The sequence below is a fragment of the Podarcis erhardii genome (genome assembly GCF_964252035.2).
Source record: "Podarcis erhardii genome assembly, chromosome: 1".
Lineage (NCBI taxonomy): Eukaryota > Metazoa > Chordata > Lepidosauria > Squamata > Lacertidae > Podarcis > Podarcis erhardii.
In genome coordinates this window covers 98,854,764-98,877,076 of record NC_138497.1, presented here as the reverse complement: position 1 = coordinate 98,877,076, position 22,313 = coordinate 98,854,764, and the positions used below count along the sequence as shown (strand labels likewise).

At 41.0% G+C, this 22,313-nt stretch overlaps 1 protein-coding gene across 1 annotated transcript in view; it reads left to right on the top strand.

The window, feature by feature from the left end:
• Positions 1 to 19,045, top strand: part of DARS1 (aspartyl-tRNA synthetase 1) — a 48,155-nt gene extending 29,110 nt beyond the window's left edge. Inside the window, exons 8-16 of the mRNA XM_081872333.1 lie at positions 7,459 to 7,570; positions 9,051 to 9,185; positions 10,518 to 10,665; positions 12,749 to 12,895; positions 14,510 to 14,552; positions 14,899 to 14,979; positions 15,447 to 15,558; positions 16,494 to 16,565; positions 18,490 to 19,045. Coding sequence (XP_081728459.1) covers positions 7,459 to 7,570; positions 9,051 to 9,185; positions 10,518 to 10,665; positions 12,749 to 12,895; positions 14,510 to 14,552; positions 14,899 to 14,979; positions 15,447 to 15,558; positions 16,494 to 16,565; positions 18,490 to 18,581 — 942 coding nt within the window. The 3' untranslated portion in view covers positions 18,582 to 19,045. The remainder of the gene's footprint in view (positions 1 to 7,458; positions 7,571 to 9,050; positions 9,186 to 10,517; positions 10,666 to 12,748; positions 12,896 to 14,509; positions 14,553 to 14,898; positions 14,980 to 15,446; positions 15,559 to 16,493; positions 16,566 to 18,489) is intronic.
• The last annotated feature ends 3,268 nt before the right edge of the window (positions 19,046 to 22,313 follow it).

The following is a 22,313-nucleotide window of genomic DNA, read 5'->3' as shown; positions in this document are numbered from 1 at the left end:
AGGGTATAGGAATACCTTTAACAATGCCAGAAGAAGGACTAAATATACATATATTACATTTCACTAGTCTGGGCATTTCCATCCCATGGCTGAGAACACCTCCCCCCCCCCCCATTTGATGGACAGATGGCTTCCTTCCTTATTTAAAACATCTGGTACAGTTTATTTTGCTGGTGCTTTTCCATGATGTGTTTGCTCCCTGTGACACACCCTTGGGAAACCGGGTGATATGATGTCTGGTAGGTTGATAGATTTTGTCTTTTGGCAAGGATGGACTCTTCGCATGTTCTTGTTCTGAACCACTCACTTTGCAAATACACATTGTGTGTGTGTGTGTGTGTGTGTGTGTGTGTGTGTGTTTATATGGATACTGTTGCAGAACCCTCTTTTCTTCATGAATAATTATCATTAGTTTTTAGTCTAAAGTGCATGATCCTGTAATACAGTAAGGGACAGGGCGACTTCTGCCATTGTTTGCACATTAAATAGTGTATGGAAAACTATTAGTACAAATAATTGCCCCAGAGTTGTTGTCTTCCTGTGTTTGTGTAGCAGGATCAGCCTAACTTTCTCAGTCCACCTCTGATTCCATTAGCAATACCATCATCAGGGTCATAAGTAAAGGCTGCAGCTTGAAGTGATTTGCCTGCCCACAAATAATGAGCCCAAGCATCCAGTGCCAAATAAATGGAACATTTGTAGGCTGTAGCTCTTTCTGCTGCAAAAGTATATATGTTAGAGAGGATAAAAATGCATCTTAAACCATCTGTCAGAGCAACCTTATCCATGATTGCTCTTGATATTTCTGGAAGTGTCATCTCTCTTAAAAATCATTGTGTGCATTCTGTGAAGAAATACAGGAGGGGGAAAAACCTGCTGATGCTGGTGGTTCTGCTTCATTGCTCCCCTCAAATATCTGTGTTCTTAAGAAGCATTGAGCTCTTTTTAATGAAAGAAATACAATTTTGGGGAAAGGCCACTGGAAGATGATTTGGGCAGCGTGGATTGCTGGCTTCAGCATAGCGGAAGCTGCTTATTCAGTTTTAGATCTCATAATGTTGAAAACTTCTGCCTAAGCTTGAATGTCCGCAGCAATCCCAGATAGAGACAGGAGGGGATATTTTATTTTCTCACATTGCCAGTCAGCTGTACATACCTTTGTTTTAAGTGACTTCTGTCAGGCATGGGGCTTTTGCTCGTTTCATTTCTTGCTTGAATTTATAAAATTAGAGGTGACTGTGCCCAGGTTTGTGCTGAAATTATGTACATCATCTTGAAAGCCCCTTCTCAGATATCCTTGCAGGCAGGCAGCATTGCTCTGTGTAGAGTCAGAGAGCATTCTGAACAACCCCAGAGGTACTTTTGTACTTCTTTGCTACTTCAGGTTTGAATTCTAGATCTCTAGGTACTGGGCCTAAAGCTTTGACTCAGATTAAGACCTGGAAAAAGCTTCAGTACATAAAATATTTGGTGTCATTATTAGCTGTGTAGTGGGTGATAGGTTGTTGTTTTAAAGCTGTTCTCAGCTTTTAAAAAGAAGGTTGGTTTTTTAAAAAAGTAGACCTGGTTTTAATTGTATTCTGTTATTGACCCATCTCATTTGGGAGAAGGAGCAGACTGTAGATCTAAGAAATAAACAAATCCCCATATTTCTAGGCCAATCCCTGATGTTTTAAAATAGGACTCACAACTAAGCCTTAGCAATCCCTCGCTTGGGGTGGATGAGGATGGGACCACCTGAAAAGTGAAATGTAAACAGAACCGTTAGATATAGATAAAACATGTAACTGGGAGAAGAAGAAAATAGCAAAGAAATACTTCTGTATCTTACAGGTGGGGAAGGATATGCCCAGTCTTAAAATAGCTAATGAATCCTGTCCAAATAAAAACCAAGAAAGGGGTAGGTGGAATGGAGTGAGGACAGGAGAGAATGGGAAAAATGTGTAACTCCACTACCCTCAGTTGTTAAGCTGAGAGGCTTGAGCAGGCCGAATTGTGGCTCCTCTGTGCATTTCACTGTTCCTTCAATGTGGTGTTAGTGCTCACACCTGTCACAACTTTGAACTTCAGATTGAATGAGTTGACAACTCCAGGCTTCGAGGTGTGTTGCAGGATCGGCTCCTAACTTGCAACCCCCCCCCCCTTTTTAAGCATGCCTCTTTCAAGTGGGCCTAGTTCTTACTCAGATGGTATGTCTTTGTCCGGACTGTACAATTTCAGACTGCAGGTAGACCTCGTTGTCTACATGCAGGGAAATCTTGGTATTTAAGGGTGCTATATCATGGGAGAGCACCCTACCTGCCGTCTTAAGTGGTACAGCCAAGACACAGGTGAGAACAAGAATTTAGCGAGTTTAGCAAGTTTGGTGAGAACAAGAGTTTAGCCTTAATGCATGTATCTACAATCTGACAACACAAGAAGGTTGTGGTGTTTTTCCTTAAGCTTAAACAAAGCATTTGTCTCCGCATGGATATGTGTGTTCACATACAACAGAGATGTATGTGAACAGAAAGATAAAATATTGCCTCTGGCATCCCAAAAGCAATATTCATTTTCACATTTTATGAGCAATAGTATATAACATTGACACCAGAGTCTCGCACATTATTTAAGACTTGTTTTTGAAGCTTAAACTTCAGGAATGTGTTTAAGATATTCTTTATTGCTTTAGCACAGTCTCCAGTTCCTTATTGTACTACTGTACATAGACTGTGGAAGAATTTAAGACTTTCAGAATAAGATAAGTTTTCTCCTCCTCCCTTCAATCCGTTAATCCTTACACTTCTTTGATTGCAGAGTCAGTTAACTGCATGAGGAAGAAAGAGTAAATGCACAGGAATGACTTTTGTCAAATATGGTTTCCTGGTGTCATGTTTTCCTCGTTTGAAAGTCAGGTGGTTGAAATGGAAATTATATGTAATCCCATATCCAGTCTATAGCTCTCTTCTTTAGATTCAGAGTAACTGACAGAAGCTTTGCAGAATGATATCAATAAAATCACTCAGATTTAAAATGAAAATCCCAAGTCCTGCTGTGACAATTGATTCTAGAGGACTGATAGGAATACACATGGATAAATGTGCAATTTTGTAGATGGGGTTTTTGTTTAATTTCCCAGTGTTGACACCTCATTTGTCCTCACATTTGCCTCTACTGACATACAGGCATATCTTCTGTCAAACTCTTGACCTCAACACTTCCATCTGGTCCAGGCATCTCCCCACCCCCATCTCCGCTTTTTAAAGTAACATTCCAATTTCTCAGAAGTTTAATCATTCAATAAAACAGCAGCAGCTGTGTTAGTCAGTTAGCTCTCCTTTCAGTTGGACATGAGCCTACACTTATAAATTAGGTGGCCTTACTTTGTTTCTTATTTCTTTGTATTTGTTATCTTTTATAGCTTACATTGACAGCATCTACTGTTTTTGCTGCAGCAGCAGCAGTAGTTGAATTCTATGCAAGCATTCAATAAACACAGTTGTATATACATATAGCCAGATCTCTTAAATCCAATTGTTAGAAAGGTTTCGGAGACTACATCCTGTGTTTTGTCTGAGGAAGTTGAATGGAGGCTCTCGTATTGTATTTATCAGATTGGGGTTGGGGGGGCTGGCAAAATCCCCATTGGCCTGCCGCACTACATTTGCTGTGCTTTAATACAATACTTTAGACCCAGTGTGGTTTAGTGAATAGAGTGCTGGACCTGTGGTTGACATCCTCACTCAGTCATGAAGCTCACTGGCTGATCTCAATGTGGTGTATACAGTTATCCTTCATTTTATCCACACAGTAACTGTGTGAGGTAGGTTAGCCTGAGAGCAAGTGACTGGCCAAAGATGGAGAGAAGGTAGGATATGAATGTAGTACATTTTAAAATAAAAATAGATGTCTCTGTGCAATCATAAGCACATTAGTATACCATGTAAACTTGGCTTTAAGTCCATAAATAGGTAGCTATGCCTGTTATAGCTAATTAGAAAGTTTAAGATAAGCTGATCCAGGTGACGTGGAAGCATGGTTCTCATCAAGCTAGTAAGATTTGAATCCTGCAGGTAGAAGAAGAAGAAGAAGAAGAAGAAGAAGAAGAAGAAGAAGAGTAGTTTGGATTTGATATCCTGCCTTTCACTCCCTTTAAGGAGTCTCAAAGCGGCTAACATTCTCCTTGCCCTTCCTCCCCCACAACAAACACTCTGTGAGGTGAGTGGGGCTGAGAGACTTCAAAGAAGTATGACTGGCCCAAGGTCACCCAGCAGCTGCATGTGGGGGAGCAAAGACGCGAACCCAGTTCCCCAGATTACGAGACTACCACTCTTAACCACTACACCACATTTGATATGTTTCATTTTTAATGCGCTTGCTACTATTGTAGATTTTATACAAATTCAACACTTGTAGTAAACATTGTAGAGCTTCAGCCTGAATAACTGGCCACTGTCAACACAAGTAAAAATAAATTTATTTTAAAAAGTGACTTTGTAATTCCAAGAAACAGTAAACTTAAAGAGATTCCTGTATCTAGACGAAAGAAATGAAGTGAAATTTTTCTAGTTTCTGACATGCCGTATGTAGTGGACAATGGAATGAAAAGGCAAATTGATATCAGAGTCTTGTAGCCTGTGATTCAGAGATTCCTATGCTATTTCTTTAAAGTGGACTTCTGTTAGCACATGAAACTCAGACTTTAGCCACCTTCGACAAAGGAGAACCAAAATTGTTCCCTTCTTTTTTTATTATTATCTAAGGCTTCATTGTGACACTTTGAAACAAACAAACAAAAATGATTTGCCCTAGTTGAGTTGACGTAAATGTTTTGGTTACATATCTAATCTAATCTGGGAATTACTCAGTAATAAATTAGGTAACAGAAACAAGTTCAGCCTTTGTTTATTGTCTGTTCCCTAATCTGCATCTTCACTTCAAGGTCAAAACCTGCTTAAGGTTCAACTTCCAGTCTTGGGGATCTTGCAGTATATTTTCTTGAGCAGTGATCATTTGTCTCCATCAAATTGCTTTTCCAGAGCTTTTGTTGTAGGGTCCCATATCAAGAATTTTAGTTTTAGGGCCTGTGGCAGCACATTGTGCTACTTTGCTAGATATGTCAGCTGAATTTGAGGATTAGATAGTAACTCAAGATTCCTTTTCTTTCCTAGTTAAAGATATAGCGCTGCTGTACTAAAACTTAGCCCCTGGATTAGAATTCATTGGCCAGGGTTTGGTTGATAGAGGTTATTTGCTATTTAGGGGTCTCATTGTTAGAAGTCACCTAAAAATATATATTTAACATGATTTGCTTTCCTTAAACTTTGAGTAAGGAGGAAGAAATAAAAGAGCAACCAAATGCTGCTTATTGACAGAAATCTGTTAGTTCTCTGGGTTTGGCCTTATATAGGGACAGACCATTCATCCATCTAACCTAATACTGTTGACATTGGTCTTGTTCACATGTGACAGTGAGCCAAACTATGGCTTAATGAGATATGAGAATGTGAGGGCTCATGTGCCCCTCGCTTTTCTCCACCAGGTCTGTGAGAGAGAGATTGAAAGCATCTGCTTCTGTTTTTAGCCCTAGAAATTTGCCAAAGCCTAGTTCCTTGTGAAGATGTTGAACAATACACAATGGTTATTTTTTTTTTACAGCAGAACTATTTTTGAAGATAAACTAAAATGGAGTGTAGATCTGGCAGCACTTGGTAATAATAATAATAATTTCACTATACCCTGCCCATCTGGCTGGATTTCCCCATATACTGTACTGTACTGTACTGTACTGTACTAATCATATACTGTACTAGCCTAGTTAACAAAATAACTCATTAGATTGTATAATACATTCAGGCTGTTGTAATGAACGCAAAAGCCAAACTCTGTATTCAGTTCATTGCTCTTATTATTTAGCAAGACAGCAAATTATCAAGAGCACTCCAACAAAAATGTTGTGCAAGCATTTGTATATATTTTTTAATGTAGGCTAAATATATTATGGGGGTGGTTGTGGTGAGACTAAGCCGCTGGTGGTTGCTTAGTTTTCACTCTCTTCTACGAGTCTTTTTGTTTTGTTTGTGCAGAACACAGTCGTGTGTGCGTCACATAAAGCACATCTCATGCTGTGCTTCCTTGCAGCTATGCCTCCTGTACTTTGCACAGCTTTGTTAGAGATGAGCCTGTATGTTTGTTAGAGATGAGCCTCTGCACTTCAAGCCAGACTTTATTTCCACCAATCAGCTGAAAACAAAGTCAGGTTGCGCTGAACCCTCTACTTTAGGAACGCAGTGTGACTGTGGTTAAGATCTCACGTGGCTAAAAACAAAACAGAGGGGGGTGGGAAACCAAACCAGAAAGATGGTACCAGCCACTTTCTCGCACTATTTTAATTAACTAGAATCTGCAACTTTCCAGTGAAGAAATGAAAGCAAGCTTTGGTTTAAAAAATGCAGTCCGTTGTGTTTAAAACAAAAACGAAAAAGCAACTTTATTTGAAAACAAAAAAACCCTGACAGATGTATCACATTTGTATTCGTTTCTGCACATCTGTGGCTTGGCGTCATGTCATGTGAAAAACCACACATCTCAACCTAACTGAAAAGGTAGGCATCTTGAAAAAGTTGCAGTAAACAGAACAGTGACGCACATCCTTATTTAGGAGGCACAGATGGTGGGGGAAGGGGAGGATAAAAAATGCCATTACTGTATAGACACATGCAGCTGTATGTTGGCAACGCAGTTGTGGGTTTGCTTTTAACTATTATTTATTTTTTCTTCACAATAAACCTCAGGGTTCTTGATTTGCATAGCATGCTGGTATGTTAACTGTTTTGCAAGCAAGCAATCTCTGTGATCTCTGAGCAGTATCAAGCTTGTCTCTGTTTTGGAAGAAGAACTATTGTATTGGAGGGGAGAAATGGCAGAAGGTTCCCCCCCCCCCACACCCATCACTGCATTAGATTTTACCTCCAACTCTGTATTGAGCTGACTTTTCTTTGCTGTGTGTGGGTGACGGGAGTGGGTGACTTTGTATAGCCTCTCTATATATATTTTATCAATTTGGTTTTTTCATCTAGTTTACATTAAGCATTATTTTTACTTCTATATATTCATTATGGATGCGTGCAATGACTACTGTAGAGCGGATTCAGCTATTGGTAGCAGAATGCTATAATGTCGTTCTATAGAAGACAGTTGTACCTTTGTAACTTTTGTCTAAACGCCTTACCTGTATATCTATATGATGAATAAAAGTTAATCAACCCCTTTGTCTCAGCTGTTGGTACAGATTTTTAGCAGCTTTGCTTGCTCTTTTTGTGCAAACCTATCAGAAAGTTTCCTCTGCAGGCCTTTGGGTAATAAAAATTTCTCTTGAGAGAACTGTTTAATGAAATCTGTTGTCCTGATAAAATTCAAACAGTGTCCAGCAAGTGAAATAAAGCTAGAAATCTTAGTGTAATATCTTCTCTTTAACAGACCTCCACTAGCCAAGCTGTCTTTCGCCTGCAGTCTGGCATTTGCCAGCTTTTTCGAGAAACACTCATTCACAAGGGGTTTGTGGAAATTCAGACTCCAAAGATTATTTCTGGTATGTACTGGTTATTTGTAATAGATTCAAATAAATTTGCAATTTTGGAGGCAGTACACTATTGTGCAGGTGGGGGGGGGAGTATATTATCGAACCATAAAGGATTCACTGATTTTTAAGTAATCAATTGCACATTAAAACCTTTTCTTTTCTTTTCTTTTTAAAAAAGATGCTGCTGTATCCTTTGGAAAAACAAAAGTTGGTGCACTCTCCAGTAATCTCAGGGTAGAGAAACAGGCTTATTCCTTAGCATTTTGTGTAGGTTTCTACATCTGTTTAACCAGTCTTGAAGCCCAGAAAAATGAGCTGGCCTGCAGAAAGGCTTCCTAGGCTGCTTGGGGCTGGCAGAAGAGAGACAGAGAGATCTATCTTTCCCACAGCAGCTAACTTTTGCATTTATATATTTGGTTCATATTGGGGGGGGGGGAGGCTTCTCCTGTTCCTTTATTGGTTTGTTTGTTGGACACAGGGTGGATATACTGCTTCATTTCTCCTTTGCCAGCCTGTTCACTCCTCTACACAGAGCTCCTTGTCACCGGTGGCTACTAGGCTACTGCTTAAATGCAAGGCTGCTTTCAACCAAAGGCAATATAACAAACATTGAAAACAAACTATATTGTGTAGTTACAGCAGTGGCTGGCAACAGCCAATTCATGTGCCCACTGGGACCTACAGACAAGCCACCCACCTGCCCCCTCTCACTGCCATTGGCTGTGTGAAGCCAAAATCCATAGTCTGGAAAGGAATGGAAATAGTAGAATATGGATTGCAATGCAACATTCTTACTGCAGTTCCTCCCTTCTCCTATAAAACCCCACCTGAATGCCTCATGCCACATTCCTCCTCTTCTGGAGCAGGCATTTTAGCTTGTCTTGGTTTTAAGTCCATTTTAGCACCATAGATAGGGAAAGAAGGTGAGAATCGGGCTTGGAAGGTTGCTCTTCATTCCAGCATATTGCAGAAGGCTTGGGTCTGTCGACCCTAACAACACAGACCTAGGTGATACCAAATGTGTCAGGCATTATTACTACGGCCAGCCCTATTTTTAGGTAGTGTGTGGCAGTTGCTTCAGGTGCTGGGGCGGTGGCAGCAGTCCCTACAGCCATTCCTCCTGAACTCTGAGGCCATTCACCTTTGCTGGACATTAGAGCTGTGTATACCCTCCCAAGAACAATGCCGTTGGGTCTGTCTGGTGCTATCCTATTGACTGTGTCGAAGTAAGATTCATTTGCCGGGCAGCTTCTATATGTGGAGTGGTGGTAGTGTTGGAGGGGAAGTGCCATCTTGTAATTTACCTCAGTCAGCAAAATGGCGCCGGGTGGTGTCTTCTGACCCTTGGAGAAAGTGTTTAAACATTCCATTTTCATCTCTGAAAGTGTACTTGCTGAATTGTCAGTTGCATGCAATAATTGAAGAAATCAAGAAAAATACATCACTTAAGTTTGCTCCTGCTTTATAGATAAATGCATTTATTTTTCAGCTGCCAGCGAAGGTGGTGCCAATGTGTTTACTGTTTCTTACTTCAAAAGCAGTGCCTACCTTGCACAGTCCCCACAGCTTTATAAGCAAATGTGTATCTGTGCTGACTTTGACAAGGTTTTCTGCATTGGGCCAGGTGAGGAAAGCTCTTTTGTTTTTCCCCCTTTCTTACTAATGCAACAGTCATGTCTCTGGAGCCAGCGTGCACTAAATGTTCAGGTTATGCACGTACTGAGCATTGCGAGGCCTTTTCCTTTCTAATCTGCAAACCAAACAAAAGTTTCATGCAAAGGCTGCTAATCCATATGGCAGTTTGACAGGGTTTGCAGGCGGAACAAATGTAATATTTTCAGCTGACGTGAGAACAGTGAACAGAGCTATGGTGTTCTCTAGTGGTTGTTGGAAGTATCATACAGCTGTTTCCTGGCAGAGAAAAAGATGACTGCAACTGTAATGGTTAATCTCTCAATGAACTTAATAGAAGCCTACAAGCTTGGCAGCCCTAGAGGTTTTATTAATGTGGGCTTGCTGAAAATCAATACATCCTAAATTAGACGGTGCAAAATATTTTCATGTTCTGATTTTTCACAATATATCAGTTTGGATTATCATCATAGATAGCATGTGCTTATCTTCCCTCTCCCCTTCCCTGATCTATAAATTACAGGGGAGTACTGTACTCATTTTTGTATTGTAGAGCAATCCGTGCACCTCATATCCCCAAACATATTCTTGAATATAAGAACCAAGTGCTGCACACCAAAGCTGCACTACTTTAGCTCCTGCCCCCGCCTATTTCTTTTCGATGGAGAGAAATTGCACAAAGTATTGGTTGACACAGAGACCCTGGATCATAGGTACCATAATATAAAATGTGGGTGGAGATAGAGATAAAAGCTACTTTTCCATGGCAGGAGAAATACCACTGTGTAATATATGAACTGGGGAAATATTCTGAGATAATACAAAAATATTTGTAAGTCTCACTGACTTCATTGTTGGCTTAAATTGTTTCTTGATGGTGTTCAAAGGACCTACATGCACACTGGTGTGTGTTACTGTTCTAAATCTTCACAAGTTTGGGAATAGCACAGACTGCGGTTTTCAGATAGGAGCTGCACTCTCAAGTCACAAAAAGAGCCCTGTATTTGTCCTGATCTAGTGGTTTAGCTCCCAACTCAGAGCATGGACAGCTGTTGTTGAACTGTTATCTCCCAGGGGAGCCAACAGCACCTCCTTGCCAGGATTCAGAGTCACTTGCAGAAATTTTACTACCACAATGACCATTTTGGTGTTTAACAGGGGTCTCTCTGGCAGGAGATTAGAGTCCTGTTTCAGATAAGAGCTATTGTTCTGTCTATTTAAAATAGTAATTTGGTGCTAGAGTGTCTGTCTGAAGCTAGTCTCTACTGAGACCCATTTGTTCAGGATCTTAAAGTAATTTAAAACGTTCTCCCCCTTTGTATAGTGTTTAGGGCAGAAGACTCTAATACTCATAGACACCTGACAGAGTTTGTTGGTCTGGATATTGAAATGGCCTTTAATTACCATTATCATGAGGTGGTGGATGAGATCGCAGACACCATGGTGCAGATATTCAAAGGACTCCAAGAAAGGTAAGAAGTAAATTACATGCTATAGAAACCATAGAAAATGAGAGGCTATTTAATGTTGTCTGGAGTGACAAAGCTAATGTGAGAAAGAGAGTTTGTATCATGTCTTACAGGCAACAGTCATAAAAGTACCCTGTTGCCAGATGGATCTGTAATCAGGATAACTTTTGACTATCTGTACACCAAATCTCAGCTTTTTCTATCTTGCAAGAAGTACAGTTTTTGATACTGAAGTCTGCTAGCAGGGCACAAGCATGATCTTGCATACGAGGAACTACATGAGTAGAGAGAAATCTCTTTTTCTTTCTACTGATGGACCATAAGTCAGTGAAATAATAGAATGGAAGCAGGTTAAAGACAAGCATAAAAGCATTTCATGTTTCTCTAATGCAGTATGAACTTGATGGCTTTAAGAAGCCTTGATGGCTTCTTAAAAGGATTAAATAGATTCATGAATAGGCCTTTCTTGGTTATAATAGCTAAGAAGGAGCCTCTGTGTTCATAGGTGTTATGCTGCTGAACAACATAGGTGACTCTCTCAATTCATTGCCCTGTTTGTAAGCATCAAACTAGTCAGTGTTGGATACAGAGTGCTGGACTGTGTGGTCCTTTAGTCTGATACAGCTTGTGAATACTTGTTCTTGCCCTGCTGAACTGCCTTTCAGATTTCTTCTCATACCTACACGTATCATCCTTTTTGGCCCCTAATATTTTTTTATAGACCAGGGGTAGGCAGAGAATACGCTTACAATTAAGGAACAAGTGCATCTTCGTCCAGGAATCTGTTTTCAGGGCCAAAACTGAGCACTCAGCTCTTTCACACACAAACCCATTCTAGACCAGGGGTGGGCAGAGAATAAATCTACTGGGAGATCTCTGGAATACCTGAAGTAGATTTGATATTTGATTCTGAGTTGTGTAACAATAGCAGCAACTTTTGTTTCCAAGCTAGGCTGCTGAAACAAATATAATTGGGGCTGGGGGGGGGAGTGGTTTTGCAGGAATGGGTTGGGGTGAAAGAACTGAGTGCTCAAGTTTTGGCCCTGAAAATAAATTCCTGGACGAAGATGCACTCATTCCTTAACTGGAAGCATCAAGCTCTCTTTCTAAACTACTATTTACACTTGAATTTTGCTGGTGGAATTCAGATTTCTGGGGAAAAGCCAAACAGATCCCTTTGGCATGAAATCCATTCGCTCCCTATTGTAGACTACAGAACAGTAAGGATATATATGCCATGGGAATGATGTACAGCCCCTTGGCCCATTTTAGGATTAGGTTGTAGGCCATGAACTGTTTCCTTTTGCTGTCTTCCTCCCGACAACAGCTTTCTGAGCTGCATCGAAGGGCAACCCACAGGTTTTTGTGGATGGAATGGTAAGGCCATAAGGCTGCTCTCGGATGTAAGGGCTGCCACATAGCCATGTACATTACAGTTAGTATTGTTGTTACAAAGGCTTAGCATGCTTTCCCACTTTGGCATCACACCTCATACAGGACAGTTTCATAACATTCTGGAGGATACTTAAGCTTGCAGCTGCAGAATTCTCTTGGACCACAGTCCCCTTCTATATGCCCAGCTTGAAACTGTGACCAGGAGCAGCAACAACCTTTTGCAGCTTTTTGTGGAAAATAGCAATATGAATACAGTAGCACATTTACTGATAACCCCTACAGTTGGCTACCATAATGCCCTCAAGACAGGGTGTGGCTGCCTGGAAACAGCAACTGGTTCAGAATACAGCAGCCAAATTGATTTTCCATTATAACCTGTTTTATATGAGATTCGTGGTTACAGGTTGTTTCCAGGCTAAATTCAGTGCCAATTCTTGCCTTTAGGGCCCTTCATAGTTTAGGCCCATAATACCTGAGGGTCTTGCATGTGCTCCTTCTTACTCCCTGAGATCTGATGATGAAAATCTCCTCGCATTTCATCCAATCTTTTTTGTTGTTGAAGGAAGTCAGAAAAACATAGATCATAAATGTTGCATGGTGTCAGAGTGAGCTCTTGTGGTGAAGAAGGGTAGTGCCTTTTCTCTTCTGTGTTTTTGCTTTTGTTGAAAATGGCAATCTTTTTTACGTGAAGGTTTCAAACGGAGATCCAGACTGTGAGCAAACAATTTCCATGTGACCCATTCAAGTTCTTGGAGCCGACGTTGAGGCTAGAGTACCGAGAAGCTCTGGCCATGCTTCGGGAAGCTGGAGTAGAGATGGGGGATGAAGATGATCTCAGGTACACTCATGTTGATGGGAAAGATTAGTGCCATATCTATTGGTATTGCAGATGTAACCATTTTGGGACTACATTTGGATTACATGTCGCTGTGAAAACAGTTCATACATTTGCTGGAATGCCAACACAAGCCTGTCACACTTTTCCAGCTATAGGAATTGCCACCATTATGCACTCATGTACAAAATAGAGAGACGCCCCATTAAAATAATTCTCCTTGTTAAGAATGTGATGTGTGAAGAGCACCTTAAATGTTGGTTTCTCACCATTCCAAGTAGTATAAAACATCTGTTCCAGAATCCAAGCTCTTAAGTGGAGGGAACAAACCTGGTGGTGCAGTATAGCCGGGAGCTGTCTATAAACAGGTCAACCCAAATCTGTGTGGCCCTGAAGTCTCTCTCTTGTCCCTTAATTCATCCTAGACCACCCAGAGCAGTGTAACAGCTTCTTCTTTCTGTAAACAGTGGTCTGTTTAAAAACAAACAAACTGAAAATCCTCGGTCCTGGGATTACAATAGTTCATTCTGGAACGTAAAATTACTTTAATGGAGAAAAGTTGATGTGATTATTTACCAAAACAAATATTTGACCTGTCCAGTTAATCAACAGATGATGGAAAGCCTTCTGATTAAATTTGTCTTCTGCACAAAATAAGGAAGTCTGGCTTCCATGTTTGTGAACTATGTTCATTATAGAGGCTTGAACATCCTAAGAGTTTCGTTGTATGCATGCTTATTCAGAAATGCATCCATTGGAGTCAGTGGGTCTTATACCCATTTAAGCATCCCTAGGAAATATTACTTAGACTTAACATAGTTTCTGTCTAATGAAGACATACAATTCTGTAAAGCAGTGACAGCTTACTTTCTGTCTGCTTCTCCAGATGGTTATGTGTCTCTTTATAGGCTCACAATATCTCAGGAGTAAACAAATGTCCTGACCACCCTACTGCAAAAGAAAAACGTGTAGCGTTGGGCCTTTTGCTATAAGTATTATAGTAGTTTCATTTTTTAAAAAAAATCTCTGTGGCGCTTTGAATTGCCTGAAGCTAGCAACCAGTGATCCTAAGTGGAGTGTGCCTAAAGATGCCAGTTGTATACTGGAGAATGGAAAGCATACAGGGAGGGCACTCCCACTGCAGGAAACGAAGTGTACTATACCAGAGCCAATCTTGGTTCTCACAGACACATTTAGCGAAACAATTAATTGTGTAGGCATTATTATGAATGCAGTATATGGAAGTGGAGTATGCAAATAGTGACTGCATAGCCACCTCTGCATAACATACTGCAGAGTCTGGTCTGGTCCCTTTTAGTCATGTGGCCAAGCAGAGACCAGCAGGGAATAAAGCCCACTGCAGGCTTGGGTGGTAAGCAATAAAACCAGCCACTCCTGATCCAACATTTGGAGCTTGTCTGGCTCCCATGACCAATAATACAGTATCACATTCATCCAGGGTTGGCCTAAAACAATTGAATGGCATGAGTGGATCTATACACGTATTTTCTCATTTGTGGGATTTGTACAGCTTTTCAAAGATCAGTGCATAAAGACTCAGAAACACGAACTATAAAAAAGCTGCTTTAACCTGAACCTTAAAATCTTTGCTTTCAGTACACCAAGTGAAAAGCTCTTGGGTCGACTGGTGAAGGAAAAGGTAAACCTTTTAAAAATTACTTTGAATCCTTAATATAGCAGTAAAGCGTATTTTTGGAACAAGTTTGAACAGGTATGCTTGACACAGGAAATTGTTTACATTTGTAGCAGGTCATTCATATAGAATTTTACAGTGTTTTTAATATGCTGTCTTAGAACCTGCGTGATACTATCAAATTTAACTTCCTTAAACTTGTTGGAATTAACTTTGGAATTAACTGATTAGCAAAATCATGTGTTGTTAAACTCCTCAAATTTTTAGATATGTATTATTTAGTTGTTGTTTTTTAAAACCTCTTTCCTTCAAAAAAAAACCCTTAATTTTATTTATACCTGGTATTTTGCAGTATGACACAGACTTCTATATTCTTGACAAATACCCTCTGGCTGTAAGACCTTTCTACACAATGCCAGATCCAGCAAATCCTGTAAGTAAATTGTCGCATGCTTATCAGTGTTTTGATTGCTGTGAAATATGATGGAACATTGCAGGCCTCTTTCAGGTGTCAATAGGGGATTGGCCTGGCATGGAGTTTGTGCCACAATTATATCATATTTATGTAGTAAGTTTAAAGTCAGGTGTTGAGTAGGTATGGGTCTCATAATCTGAACTGATCATTGTCCTTTGCACAGGTTCCTTCAGGAACTAAAACCAATGCTAGCAGCAGGTGTTTGTTTGTTTGTTTTTCTTACTACAAGTCCCATGATCTCCAATGGAAAAAGATGCTGCTATTGTACTGACAGTTTCAGCAATTTTGAAAGCAGTGGACACAAGGGAAGGAGAGGCCTGCCTTCTCCGTTGGAAGTGGGATGGGCATAATCTGTGCTTAACAACGGCCAAATTTTGCATACCGTTTAACTGCTAGTTACTAAAATTCAATCTTTTTTTAAAAAGAAAACATCCAACTCCTATGATATGTTCATGAGGGGAGAAGAAATTTTGTCTGGGGCTCAGCGAGTTCACGATCCTCAGCTGCTGACTGAGAGAGCTTTGCACCATGGCATTGGTAATATTTCAGATATATATATAATCCTGTCTTTCACTTTCAAATCAATGCATGCAACAAGGATATGAAGAGGAGAGATTAGAGCAGGAAATGGAAGCCTTATTCTTTGTATAGAAATATAATGGTTAGATCCAAATTTAAGTTACTTCCCATTGAAATTAAGCGGTATCTAACTTACTATGTTGATTTTGATGGGCCCTAAGTGTAGGATCTTAGTCAGAACACAGCCAAGTGTCTTAGCAACATATAACAAATGTGTCCAACAAGTTTTCAGCCACAAACAACTTTTCTAAGGGTGCCTGTTCCAGGGAACTTTCCCCAGGTCACGAGTTTCTATTCTGTACAATATTTGTCAGTCTCGCTACAATTATATTTCAGTTCCATCCACCCAAAAGCTCAGGGGACCATCAAATATGTTGAATTGTCAGGTGGACTTAAATGCAGGGGATGCACAAAAGTGGATTTGGATACCTGCAGGTGTTTCAGGGTAATCATTTTATCATTTGGTAAACATGCAGCTGTTAGTTGCTGAAGGGAAATCAAAGAATATTGTCCCCAGGTAGGATGTCAGTTACAGAAAGGACAGGTGGGCCTGGGGGCTGGTGGACCTGGTGCCTTTCCCTGTACTATATTAAAGCCGAAAGCAATATCCTGCTGTTCTGTGGATTTACTTTTTTGGGTGGGGGTGTAACCCCTTAAACAGAGCTGCTGCTCATATCTTCTGTTCAATTTTTAAACAGCAACAACAGGATCAACACAGCTTTGGCTACTAAGCACACTGGATTTGTGCAAAACAGTAATAGTCTGTTGCGGGGGGGAGCTGTCCAGAAACTGAACTACTTTGGATTAATGTGTATTCTTTCTATTTATGCTGCATGCTTTTGCTGTGCTAACGAGAATTGGACGTGAAGCAAAATAATCTATTTCTTTTACAGATTTAGAGAAAATTAAGTCTTACATTGATTCCTTCCGTTTTGGTGCACCTCCCCATGCTGGTGGTGGCATAGGTAACGTAGCTTATTTTATTTTCATTGTATTCTGGCCCTGGATTATCATCATATGGAAGGACAGTTTTACAACAAAGATGATCATAGCATTTGAGCTTAATTTGGAAAGCTAACCTGGATTTACCAGGGATGTGTATGTTTGAGAAACATCCTAAGCTTCTTATCTCTGAGATTTATAAAACAATCCATGCTTTAAGCTTTGCTTTCCTTTCTACAAGACAACTATCAAAGGAAAAGATCGGACAAGATTCAAAAGCCCACAATCAAAGGAGAAAATCCTACTGCTTGTTAGCGGTGGTGTTTCCTTTCCAGCCCCTCTTCCCACTAGTGGGGCACTGAATGATGAAGAAAGAAAGCGGTTGTTTATTTGATGGAGATTTATTCCTGCTGTTAATAGAGGTAATGATATAAAGTCTAGGATACTCAGTGCGTTTTGATGAAACTCATTTAATTCTCCCCCACCTCCACTGGTTGTATTTGGACCAAACTTGAACATTTTTTCCCCCAAGTACAAAGTTGGTGATTTATTTAACACTTTTTCATTTACAGGTTATGCAACTTGCTTTATATGGCAAAACTTTGCTGATTTTACAAGAACAATTTTGCAGGCAGTAATTAGCACATGACAAACACGGAATAGTACAGTCATACCCCGGGTTACAGACGCTTTGGGTTGTGCGATTTTGGGTTGCGCACCGCGCCGAACCCGGAAGTACCGGAACGGTTACTTCCGGGTTTCGTCACATATACAGAAGTGCTCAATCGCACTTTGCACTTATGCAGAAGCACCGAATTGTGACCCGCACGTGCGCAGGTCGCGAACGCTGCGGGTTGCGAACGTGCCTCCCGCAAGGATCATGTTCACAACCCGAGCACCCACTGTACAACCATGTTACGCTACTCAAATACAGCAAGCAATGGGATACTATTCCATTGCTAACTCTTCTGGTGTGGCTTCAGCTGAGAAGGAAAATTGTTCCGGGCTCTAGCCCCACCAGCCTCACAGACTTTCACATTTTGAAGGGAAATGCAGGTTTCCCAAACCCATCTTTCCCTCATATTGCTAATTGAAGGGACGGCCAGGGAAGTGTTTGCAGAATAAGAGAAGGTGGGATTAACCTACCTCACTTCTGCTTCCTATCCTCTTTTTATCTCAGCCAAGCTCTGAAACCAGGCTAAAGGCAAAACAGCTAGGGGTAGATTTACGGAGAAGAATCCACAAGCCTGGGAAAGGTTAATCAGTATATCCTGTAAGTGCCTCCTGCATTCTTTTCTTGGTAAAAACGGTGCTGGATCCCGTCTTTGCCAAACTAAAAATCCAAACAACTTCAGATATCAGGCTTTCAGATTGGTGGTACTTTTTGCATAAGGCTGCTTTAAATATTAATAGAAATAGAAATTACATATTTTGAAGAATTTGTAGCAGTGAACCACACAGTGGATTTTGAGCTTAGCCTGCTACGATGCATTGTTTGTGCTGCAGATCTAATGAGCATGTGGTAGTGTTTAAGGGATGAGAGCGCTCTCAGCAGAAGCTAATGGGGCAGCCTGCTGTGCATATGAGGCTTTGGGGTGTGGTGATGCCCTCCAACAAAATTCTTTTCAGCAAATGTAGCAGCTCAAACTGTGTTTGCTTCTGTTTGTGATGAACTGCAAGCTTGGTGATCCATCCAAACCCAACAAGCTACCTTCCAGCAATGGGTTGGTTTGTTTCAATGAACCACGGATTAAGGTTTGGATGACCTGTTAAATTGCATTGAATTAAAAACTAAAGTGAAAACTTTCTATCCCCTCCTGGCTGTACAGCAGAGGAGCACATTGAGTACAAAGCTTGACGCGACTCATGAACCACTCTGTTGGCTCATGTATATGTATATCTGTATATGTTTACACCTAGCTGATGAGACTGGATTTAATTTTACAGGGTTGGAAAGAGTCACCATGCTGTTCCTTGGACTGAGCAATGTCAGGCAAACGTCCATGTTCCCTCGTGATCCTAAACGTCTAACGCCTTAAGGAGACCAGAGCGAGTTTGAAAGTTTGCTCCCTGCTCTGAACAATATAGCATAAATGCAGTATGCAACGGATGTACATCTAACCTACTAAAGTGCCACAATAACAAATGTTCCACTAATTTATTACTAATAATGAAGCCAACCATTTTAACAGATCTGGGTCGTGTTGCAGAAAACGTAATCTTTTTATGAAACATATTTGAAGTTAAGGGTACTGTTACCATCTTGTACTTTACAGTTTTCTATACACTTGAATTTTTAAAAAATTCATAGTTGTGTAATAAGGGGAGGACATTTGTTTTTTAAAAAATATGGCAGCAGAGTAGAATTTGATAAACAGTAGTAAGAGAAATTGACAAAATAGTGAGTTGGAAACAGATTATTTTGACAATTAACATGGGAAATACTGAACTCTGATCTTACATACTTATAAATGCAGGTTGCAATAAAACTCCCTAACTATTTTGTGTGTGTCTCTTTTTTTCTACATTGCAGAATTTGTCTGTATTTTTTTGTCAGTGTGCTGTCTTGCTTTTCAACACTAGAAAATAACTTTAAGCAGGGCATAATTATCTTGATCCCTGCTGAACAATGAACTATGCTGGGAGCCTTAATAACTGGCTTGCCTCTCAACCTCCGTATCTCACAGGACTATTGAGGATAAAAAGAGATGATCATGTATGTAAGCCTTAAGAGAATGTGCTTAAAACAGGCATGAGGAACCTCAGGGCCACAGCATGGCAGGGGCACTCTTGCTGAACTACAACTCCTATAATATTTGACCTTTGGGCTTGGTGGCTGAAGCCGGTGGGAACTAGAGTTCAGTGACATTACCCATACTTTCTGAGATTGTAAGTGCTGGAACCTGAGATCGCTGAGATTGTAATACTGGAACCTGCTCTCTTGTAAAGTGCCATACACACTGATGCTCCTGTAAAATACAATAATTTGGTCTTGTGTTTTGAAATTGCAACTAAAAGAGCTAATAGTTACAGTTCTGTGATGTTTTTATTTATTCAGGAGTAAGATATTAAATAATTATAATTATTATTATTTAATTGCTGGCCAGATTTTTAAGTGTTTCCAAGCAATTAAGCCACGATGTGAGATTTGACGGTGGGTGGTACCAATGTATGTACAGAATTATGGTATCCTAATTTTCAGGGGCATTGCCATTAATTAAAGGTCCTGATGCAGAAATCAGTGTGTGCAAATTGCAGACACTTAAATAGACTCAGCCAAATGACACACTGATATTTTGTTTCATACCTTTTTTTGAGGATTATCACTCAAAACAAAGGTCTGGGCAAAAAATGGACAGTGCAGAAAATGAGGACTATGAAGTCATCCAGTTGAGAAACCAGGTTAGGCAGCTTGGCTAATGGGCCAGCTCTGAGTACTAAGCACTGGCATATTCCCAGAAACATTTTTTAAAATGGGTTTGCCTGCGTGTGCACGTTCCCAGCTGTATTTGTTTGCTAAGTGGATTATAAATAACTACTTATTACCACAATTTTATTGCTGTTAAATCTGGTTCCAGAAAGAGTTGTTTGTTCAGCTAATCTAACTGGAATCGATCAAATTCAATTACCTTTTCCCATGCAGAGCTAGTAGTATCTCTGGATAATAGGCTTTATTGGATGCTTCATCCTAATAAATAACAGAGTCGCTCACTGATTCATGCTGAAAGGTTTGGAAAATGATGTTTTAGGACAAATGAATTTATTGCAGATTTCTGTTTGTTTTCTCACAGATCATCCCTTATGCCTTCATCCCATGTGTGTGGAAATGTCTTTGCTCCATATTGCTGTGCTTACTATATTCATTTGAGTAACTCACACAGATGACAGTAGTTCTTAAACAGTGGTACCTGGTGCCCTGACAGTAGACAACCTATGAAATTCGATGGCCCTTGTGGTCTCTTCCAACTCTATGATTCTATGATTCTATGAAATGGAGCACATTACAGCCATTAAGGGGGATACTGCAAAAAATGACATCCCTGTATCAAGGTCTTCACTCCCTCTTTACTGAATAGATTAGTCTGCTGTAAGGATGGCTGCCACATGTTGTTTGTCTTAGTGGTCCTAGTTAACATTCCTAGTAACTGTATGCAAATACTTCTGTAGAAATCAACTAAACATGACACTTGGGGTAATTCCACTTCCATCCTCATGGTGAATGTCATGTGCCATCATAGAATCATATAATTGTAGAGTTGGAAGGGACCCCAAGGGTCATCTCCTTCAACCTCTAGGAATCTCAACTAAAGCATCCATGACAGATCCAAGCTCTGCTTAAAAACTTCCAAAGAAGCAGAGTCTACCACAGGGGTCAGCAACCTTTCGCAGCAGGGGGCTGGTCCACCGTCCCTCAGACCATGTGCTGGGCCGGACTATTTTGGGGGGGGGGGAATGAACGAATTCCTATGCCTCACAAATACCCTATTTTTCTCTCTATAACACTCACATTTTTTCTCCTAAAAAGTAAGGGGAAATGTCTCTGTGTGTTCTTGAGCGAATGTGTGGTCCCTGGAGCCGACTGGCCCAAGTATGGGGCAAAAATCAAGCAAAAATCAGATCGCGGAGGAGGGAAGGCTAAAAAGAGGAGGTTGCTGCTTTCCTGCATTCTGCCTCAGGGTCTTGCTGCCCACTGTTTTCGCTAGGAGCGCAGCTGATAGCCACCACCACCTCCTCTCCGTGCTCCGCTGCTGGTGCTGCTGCTGCGTCCATCACAGGCAGCCGGAAAATGCAGGTGGGAGGGGGGGGGGCTGGCTTGGGTGGGTGGGGGAAAACTTTTGGCTTTCTTTCCTCCCTCCCGTTAAACCCCTCTCCTGCATTGTTAGCCAGCTGCTTCTCCGCGCACCCCTCTCGTGCTCCTTGTCCCTTCTGTGTTTTTCCTTCCCTCCCCACTTAAAACATGGTTACAAAGCACGGATCCACATGGATCCTCAGGATCTTTGCATTGGGTCACCCCAAATTCACCATCAGATCACATTACATGTCCATGGCTACAGCCTGCACCAAAAAAATCATGCACCCACTGTTGCCTTGGGCTGCAGTGGTGCAAAAACGTGGTTACAAAGCATGGATCCTCAGGATCTTTGCATTGGGTCACCCCAAATTCACCATCAGATCCCATGTCTGTGGCCACAGCATGAAGCACAAAAATGATACATCCACTGTTTCATTCAGAATTTTTTTTCTTGTTTTCCTCCTCTAAAAACTATGTGCGTGTTATGGTCAGGTGCGTGTTATCGAGCGAAAAATACGGTAACCCAGAAATGCATTTTAAATAAAAGCACACATTCTACTCATGTAAAAACACCAGGCAGGCCCCACAAATAGCCCAGAGATGCATTTTAAATAAAAGAACACATTCTACTCATGTAAAAAGATGCTGATTCACAGACCGTCTGTGGGCCGGATTGAGGAGGCAATTGGGCCACATCTGGCCCCCAGGCCTTAGTTTGCCTACCCCTGGTCTACCACCTTCCAAGGGATGGGACAGGAGGGTAGATTCACTGTGTGTGTGTGTGTGTGTTCTTGCACTGAGAAGTGCCAGAGGTTGTTCCCGCCCACTTATTACGTATTCAGAACGCCCCCGCCGCTCGCTCTCCCCGTTTCCCGCGCCGTCAGGTTTGGCGCGAAAAGTTTTCCCGGGCGAACGTTCCGGTGGGGCGTGGCCTCGGCCTCCGAGCGCTTCTGGTTGGCGGGTGCTGTCACGAGGGCTC